The sequence below is a fragment of the Coregonus lavaretus genome (assembly GCF_964263955.1).
Source record: "Coregonus lavaretus genome assembly, chromosome: 32".
Lineage (NCBI taxonomy): Eukaryota > Metazoa > Chordata > Actinopteri > Salmoniformes > Salmonidae > Coregonus > Coregonus lavaretus.
The window spans coordinates 19,881,086-19,889,230 of NC_140019.1; the positions used below are offsets into that span (position 1 = coordinate 19,881,086).

An 8,145-nucleotide genomic window follows, 5' to 3' on the forward strand; every position below is an offset into this window, starting at 1 on the left:
GATTACCAAACGCTCCGGGGTAAAAAAAAAAAATCAACAGTTTGAGAACGCGGTCATAGGATCTATGAGTCAGAATCAGGTGACGGAGCACCACTAAGAGGCAGGAAAGGGAGGGTGAGATAAAAAGTAACGCTCTTTCACACAGCTTTCATCAGACGCTTTGGTTTAATATTTTCTGAATAACGTTGCATCGAACATTGACTAATGCAACATATCACCTCGAAGGTGTAATGATCATATTTCATAATTTTAGTATAGGCTAGGCTACTGCACAATAATGAATAACAAACTAATAAAATTGTGTGTAGCCTAGATGCTTTTGATAGATATATTGAAATTAATATTGGTAGATATATTAAAAAATAATAAATAAAGTGACCTATTATGAAATATATTGTATGTCATGTCTTGTTTTAAGACATGGGGACCAACGTGCCACTCATGATGACTGCAAAAATGCTTAGTAAAAGTAGACCAAATCAACCCACTTATTCTACTCAAGTCTAAGGTACATCGTCTTTCTTATACGTCTATCGGCACTAAAACAAAGTGCATAGTCATGTAAAGGCAAAAGGGGGATCCCTAGTCAGTTGTACAACTAAATGCATTCAACTGAAATGTGTCTACTGCATTTAACCCAATCCCTATGAATCAGAGAGGTGCTGGGGGCTTCCTTAATCGACATCCACGTCATCGCCGCCCGGGGAACAGTAGGTTCAGGGGCAGAACGACAGATTCGATCTAGCAACCTTTTGGTTCCTGGCCCAACGCTCCTACCCGCATGTAATAATATAATAATAATAATAATATGCCATTTAGCAGACGCTCTTATCCAAAGCGATTTTTTGTTTGTGTATGGGTGGTCCCGGGGATCGAACCCACTACCTTGGCATTACAAGTGCCGTGCTCTACCAGCTGAGCTACAGAGGACCACTATGTGTATTATGGACTTCGTATTAGTCTAAACCCCTATAACTTAGAATCCGGCTATACAGAAGTTGGTAACTCATAAACTAATTGAGTCTGGCTCTCTCACTAGTATAGGCCTATTGCTATTAAGACTATTAATAACACAGTAATAGAATAGTTCGAAGCTATGTGAATCCAGAGTGATATGGGGATTTTTTTTTGGCAGACTAGTCTTCAAGACAAGCCCCTCTTCAAATATCAGTAAAGCCTGTCTTCAAATATCATCACATAGTAATCGAGGTCAATGTTTCAAGTCACTGGAACAGTTCGAGCTAGTGTAGATCAACACTGATCTCATGCGGGGAATTCCGGTACGGAAAGTGCCATGTCATACCTCGGCCTTCAACTTCATTCCCCTTTGGCGTCCCACTAATTTGTTTCAATGAGCTTGGAAGCCTTTTGCGCACAACAACAGAATGAGCAGATAACTTTGTCATTTAGTTAGTGCTATCCGGTATCCTTGGGACCTCCCTACCCTAACCTTAAAGCGGCAATCAGCAGTAGAAACAATAACAAAGCGTTTTCCCTTCCCCTGTTTTGCTAAAAAGCCGAGGGATGGGGCTGGAGAAATGTAACCATTCACAAATTCATAGAGCTTTGGATGCAAGGACTGACCATCCATGATATAAAAATCATAGTTTTAACCATGTTTTGAGGCTATGTAGTTGTTGTTCACATTTACTTTCTTTAAAGCAAGCTTATATTTTGGGTTCTGATGGGGGACAGTTGAACTAAGCTCATGAGGCATTTATAAGTTATATAAGCACGGCGCTTGTAACGCCAAGGTCGTGGGTTCGATCCCCGGGACCACCTATATACAAAAAAAATTATGCACGCATGACTGTAAGTCGCTTTGGATAAAAGCGTCTGCTAAATGGCTTATATTATTATTATATTTTTCAAGAATCAATGTGTACATATAATTCATTTAAGTCAAAAACTGGATGTAGCAACTTCTGATTACAACCCTTTAACCCCTACTCTTACCCTAACAGTAACCCTTACATTTCCACTTTAATGGAGGGTAGGGACGTACCAATGATTTCGTATAGCGAGGGCCTTTGTCATTAGAAGGGTGGACTTTCCCCTGAAGCCGCTCCAAGCCCTCGTGATTGGCTTGACAGCTGCATAAACATTACACGTGACGTCGCTATAAGGTTCATAAACGGAACTTTACCCAGAAAAGCAAGACGCACTGACAGCGACCGAGTTTACAGTGGAGCGGGCCTTTAACATTTTAACTGCGCAACAAATATTTCGGAGCGAGTATAGGACTGAAAGTCGTGAAAAGACTGAACCATGTCTATGACCGTCAAAGCCTATCTCCTTGGAAAGGAGGACGCACCGAAAGAAATTCGTCGCATTGCTGTCGACCAAGATGTTTCAACGAGTTTTGAGTATCTGAAAAAAAAGGTTGAGGATGTTTTCTCAACCCTGCGAAATGTCACCTACCAAATGTTTTACAAAGGTAAGCCTATACTAGTGTATGATTTTAACGTAGGCCTATACTGTAGTATCTTCGATTGTGTTTATTATGTTTTCATATCTGAATATTCCTGTTGGTGTTTGGCTGTAATCTTCCATAATATTGTCGGGCGCGCGCAGCGCAGTGCGCACTGAAACAACTAGCTACTGATTAATGTCGACGCATAGACCAAAGTGTGTCAAAGTTGCAATAAATTCAATAATCTGCTGACCAAAATAGAGCTCAACATGACAATTTGTCTTTATGCACCATATTGCACTAGATCAATCTGATAGAGCTGGTACACAGAGCGTTATTACATGCCTGCATTTAACAGCATTTCATGGTGAATGTCAGATAGAAATTGAGTGAGTAGGCCCTGTTTCATGTATGTCATACATGCAATGATGTAGATGTAGTAAATAAATACAAAAAGTCAATTACCAATTATAGCCTTAATTCTTCAATAGGCTAAGGCTGTTTTACTACGTTTCACTGAACTAGCCCTGCCTGCACACCTGTCAGTTCATAGTGGACAAAACATCCATTAATTATAACATGGGATACAGTGGTGGGGGCACATATGTTTTTTATAAGCCAGTGTTTAGGCTTTTAAGATTGGAAAGGGGGGTCTCTTGCCGTAACTTAGCAACAGATGGCATTAACCCAGGGAAAAAAAACAATACAATTCTATAAGAGCTCTACTCCCAATAAGCCTCCTCAACCCAAGGGAATCAGAGGTGACCTATTTCATACAGTAATATTATTCACTGGTACCACATCACAAAATTGACGTTTTCCATATTGGGCATCAGGGCTGGGGTCAATTTCATTACAACGCAGTCAAACCAGGAAGTCAATTGTAATTCAATATATGAATTGAAAAGACTTCATTGCTTAAAAATTGGGCATTTTCAAAAACGGACTTTGAAATTGACAACCCTGTTGGTCTTAGCACAACACCTTTTGAAGGAACAATATTCCCTAAACTAACCATTGTGCTTCATGTACTTATTGTGATCGAGATGTAGTTGTCCCTGATTGCACTGACTTTGCTCACAGCTGCTTGTTTGAAGAAGTGTACTTACTGTGATCAAGATGTGGTTGTCCCACTGGTTATCATAAGTTGAATGCACCAATTTGTAAGTCGCTCTGGTTAAGAGCGTCTGCTAAATAACTTAAATGTAAATAAAAAAGCTAGTGAGGATAAGCTGTGGACAGATGTCCTTACTTGTGAACTCTGGCAGCTATTATGTAATTATCTGGCTGAGATAAAGAGGAGCTGACAGGAAACAATGGCTTAGTGAATTAGATGTGACGACTTCTTTGTTTATTTTCTACCCAGATGAAGACGGTGATATGATCGCCTTTTCCACTGACGATGAGCTTATCATGGGCCTCACCTGCATCAAGGACTACACCTTCCGCCTCTTCATCAAGGGTGAGTCTTTTGTGATAAAATCTAATAGATAAAAATGAATAGAATTGTTACTAATGTGGAATGTATTAAGTAATCATTACCTTTACTAGAATAACTTACCATTCTCATTGTTACTGACACATTGTAGTTCATAAGTACACCCGCCACACCCGTTGCTGACAGGTGTATAAAATTGAGCACAGTCATGCAATCTCCATAGACAAACATTGGCAATAGAATGGCCATACTGAAGAGCTCCGTGACTTTCAACATGGCACCGTCATAGGATGCCACGTTTCCAACAAGTCAGTTTGTCAAATTTCGGCCCTGCTAGAGCTGCCCCGGTCAACTAAGTGCTGTTATTGTGAAGTGGAAACGTGTAGGAGAAACAATGGCTCAGCCGCGACGTCGTAGGCCACACAAGCTCACAGAACAGGACCGCAGAGTGCTGAAGCACGTAGCGCATACAAATTGTCTGTCCTCTGTTGCAACACTCACTACCGAGTTCCAAACTGCCTCTGGTAGCAACTTCACCACAATAACTGTTAGTCGGGAGCTTCATAAAATGGGTTTCCATGGCCGAGCAGCCGCATACAAGCTTAAGATCACCATGTGCAATGCCAAGCGTCGGCTGGAGTGGTGTAAAGATCACCGCCATTGGACTCTGGCGCAGTGGAAACGAGTTCTCTGGAGTGATGAATCACGCTTCACTATTTGGCAGTCTGACAGACTAATCTGGGTTTGGCGGATGCCAGGAGAATGCTACCTGCCCGAATGCATAGTGCCAACTGTAAAGTTTGGATGAGGAATAATGGTCTGGGGCAGTGTTTTATGGTTCGGGCTAGGCCCCTTAGTTCCAGTGAAGGGAAATCTTAATGCTACAGCATACAATGACATTCTGTGCTTCCAACTTTGTGGCAACAGTTTGAGGAAAGCCCTTTCCTGTTTCAGCATGACAATGCCCCCGTGCACAAAGCGAGGTCCATACAGAAATGGTTTGTCGAGATTGGCGTGGAAGAACTTGACTGGCCTGCACAGAGCTCTGACCTCAACCCCATCGAACACCTTTGGGATAAATTGGAACACTGACTGCGAGCCAGGCCTAATCGCCCAACAGCAGTGCCCGACCTCACTCATGCTCTTGTGGCTGAATGGAAGCAAGTCCCCTCAGCAATGTTCCAACATCTAGTGCAGGGATCATCAACTAGATTCAGCCTTGGGACGCTTTTCTTTCTTGAGAGGCTGGTCAGGGGGCCGGAGCATAATAACAATTTGTAGCCTGCAAGTTGACCGCAAGATGCCCAAACAGATATAATGTTTGACTAAAACATAATCATTTCAAACCTTGCTTACATTTGTATACGATCACGTCGTGTCTCTTATGTGTGGGAATACTTGGGAACAGATTTCTTAAATTAAAACCACTTGGAGCTGATTTCCTGGTGTTTTTTTAGTATTTTACGTCCAACAATGAACATTTCCATAAAAAAAAGAAATACACTTTTGTTGGGTAACCCTGATCTAGTGGAAAGCCTTCCCAGAAGAGTGGAGGCTGTTATAGCAGCAAAGGGGGGACCAACTCCATATTAATGCCCATGATTCTGGAATGAGATGTTCGACGAGCAGGTGTCTACATACTTTTGGTCATGTAGTGTACTTGCTTTTCTTTACAGAGAAGAAGGCGCACAGGCGTGAGTTCCCTGCTTTTGCCTTCCCCGGCGGTGTCCCCCCTTTCGCCTTCCTCCCTCCCCCTGGAGCACCCCATACGGGACCTCCCCCACCCCATGGTCACGGCCCCCATGGTCACGGCCCCCACGGGCCCCCCATGGTGCACCCCAACGTGACCTGTGACGAATGTGAGGGCTCTGTGGCGGGGACCCGTTTCAAGTGCACCGTGTGCCCTGACTATGACCTGTGCTCCACGTGCCAAGCCAAGGGGCTCCACAAGGAGCACGTCCTCCTGCCCATCTGGCACCCCTTCAGCAACGCATTCGAGGTGAGACACACATCTTATGTTTATGACTTGTGTTTCTAAGTGGATATACTTGCAGATATACACATATCTGAGCAATTTTAAAACTCCATTGAAAGTGTTTTTTTGTCCAGGAACAAAAAGGGGTGTATGAATGTGTGGTTAGGGAGAGAGAAATGGCCTCTATAGTAGTTGTTCTTCTACTCACAGTGGTGCCCTCGTGGGGGGAAGTGGATGCGGAAGATGAGGCACTGCATGTGGGCTCAGGCCCAAAGCCAGGCCCAGCCTGGTCCCTCTGTGTCCCAGCCAGGCCAGGCGGTCCCGGGGGACAGACAGCCCTCTGATGCCTCATCTGCTGCCTCCCAGCAGTCTCAAGCCAATATGGATTACCTGAAGAACATTGGAGAAGGGGTGGCAGCCATGCTTAGCCCACTGGGTAAGACCAAGAGAAAAGCCCCATTATAATAGTTTCATAATTATTATCAATCCATTATTTGAAATGTACTGACTACTCTAAATTTAAATACACTGAAATTGCTTACTTACCCTCTATGTTGCCTGCAGGTATCGATGTAGATATTGATGTGGAGCACGAGGTGAAGAGGACCAAGGTGATGACCACCAATCCAACCCCACTTGGGTCAGGAGGCCCCCCCAGTGCTAGGAGCGACAACGGGACAGGGGGGTCAGAGGGAGCAGGGGCTAAAGAGGGGGACATGGACGTGGACGGGCTGAGCAGCCTGGGGAGCACCAGTGATTTGGCTACGGTATGATGCACACGTCAGAAAAGTTTAAATCACAATGTTTCATTATAATGAATAATTAATCACAAGTAATGGTGAAGAATAAAATACAATGGCCTCTCTGAGATGGTATGTGTTGTTGAACTCTATGAATCTCTCTGTGCAGGGTGGTAAAGACGCAGGGGGCAGTGGTGATGAGGAGTGGACCCACCTGACCTCCAAGGAGGTGGACCCCTCTACAGGGGAGCTCCAGTCTCTCAGGGCAGGCAAGGAGGGCTCTCTGGAAGTCCCAGAGTCCCCTACTGGCCCCCAGGGTCCCTCACAGGAACCACAGAAGTCACTCACTCTCGCTGAGGCCGCAGCCTACCCCCACCTTCCTCAAGGTAAGATAGTTAGAGGATGAGAATTCTCTTATCACTAGTAGCAGTTGTTGTGGTGATATCCTTATCCTCACTAGTAGTAGTAGTTGTGACAGTCAATGGTAGTTATATCCCCATTTAGTAGTAGGCATCATGGTACTTATGATATCCCTGATTACTAGTAGAATTGCCTACACCAGAGACTGACCCTCCACTGTGTCCTGTTTGTGTCTAGATGCTGATCCACGCCTGGTGGAGTCCCTGTCCCAGATGCTGTCCATGGGCTTCACAGATGAGGGTGGCTGGCTCACCCGCCTCCTCCACACTAAGGACTGCGACGTCGGGGCCGCACTGGACACCATCCACTACTCCAAATCCCAACAGAAGTAACGGGGCTCCAACACAGTACCCTGAGGGACACCTACATCCCCCTATCATAGCCACTTCACCAATACTGCCTTCTCTTCTGTCCCTCTCATTCACACCTCTCTGGCAATTGCAGTTACTCACACAATAAAAGTCTTATTAGATCTGAATATATAATGATCTTGCTATTTTAAATGTTTTTGCTCTACATCTATGGTTGCACTGACATTGAGAAGTACAGTATAAAGGGTTTACTAGTCAAGTATTTATCTGAATGGAAATTATGATATTTCAAAACCTTTGTTAAACTCTTTTCATTGTGATGTCATTGAACTGAAAGTGAAAGTTAACATACATGGGTTAGTTTTTAAATTGGATTTACAAAAGCAGTAAAAAAAGTTAAGATTAACCAACATGTAAAATATCAGCGTTAACTCAATAGGAAGTATCATCTATTGACTTTTTGATTAATCAAGTAACTGTTCTTACACTTATCATGTAGAGTTAATGCCAGATGTAATACATGTTCATTACCAGTGTCATCAAAATCAGGTGAAGGGTGTGGATAATGACTGTCTAACATTGAAATCATTTCTCTCCTTTCAAAACCAAATAAAATACTTCTGCAAAGAAAATGTGGTGTCATTCTTATACCGTCTCATTAAATACATAGTTGAATAATTAAATGTATTGCCACCATTAATATATTACAAAGAATAATTTGACAGAATCTAGAGATGAAGTATTTTTGTCAGTCGTGTCAGTGAAATGATTCATAAGAGAAAAAATATTAGTTTTCAAATTCAATAGCTTGAAATTTGCTAAATGTTTAAAATGACAAAACATTCAGT

General features: G+C 43.1%; 1 protein-coding gene across 1 annotated transcript; it reads left to right on the forward strand.

Moving 5' to 3' along the window:
* The first annotated feature begins 2,130 nt into the window (after positions 1-2,130).
* Positions 2,131-7,929, forward strand: LOC311107870 (sequestosome-1-like). The gene is made up of 7 exons (XM_084150443.1): positions 2,131-2,437; positions 3,780-3,875; positions 5,528-5,850; positions 6,037-6,262; positions 6,391-6,593; positions 6,736-6,952; positions 7,164-7,929. The coding sequence occupies exons 1-7, from the start codon at positions 2,269-2,271 to the stop codon at positions 7,316-7,318; spliced, it is 1,389 nt and encodes a 462-aa protein (XP_084006569.1). The 5' UTR covers positions 2,131-2,268; the 3' UTR covers positions 7,319-7,929.
* The last annotated feature ends 216 nt before the right edge of the window (positions 7,930-8,145 follow it).

What these genes read in the sequence shown, in the direction of transcription:
- LOC311107870 (XM_084150443.1), top strand. Translation starts at nt 2,269, where the DNA reads ATGTCTATGACCGTCAAAGCCTATCTCCTTGGAAAGGAGGACGCACCG. An exon ending in CCTTCAGCAACGCATTCGAG is followed by an intron (nt 5,851 to 6,036) that starts GTGAGACACACA and finishes TTCTACTCACAG; the next exon opens with TGGTGCCCTCGTGGGGGGAA. An exon ending in CTACCCCCACCTTCCTCAAG is followed by an intron (nt 6,953 to 7,163) that starts GTAAGATAGTTA and finishes GTTTGTGTCTAG; the next exon opens with ATGCTGATCCACGCCTGGTG.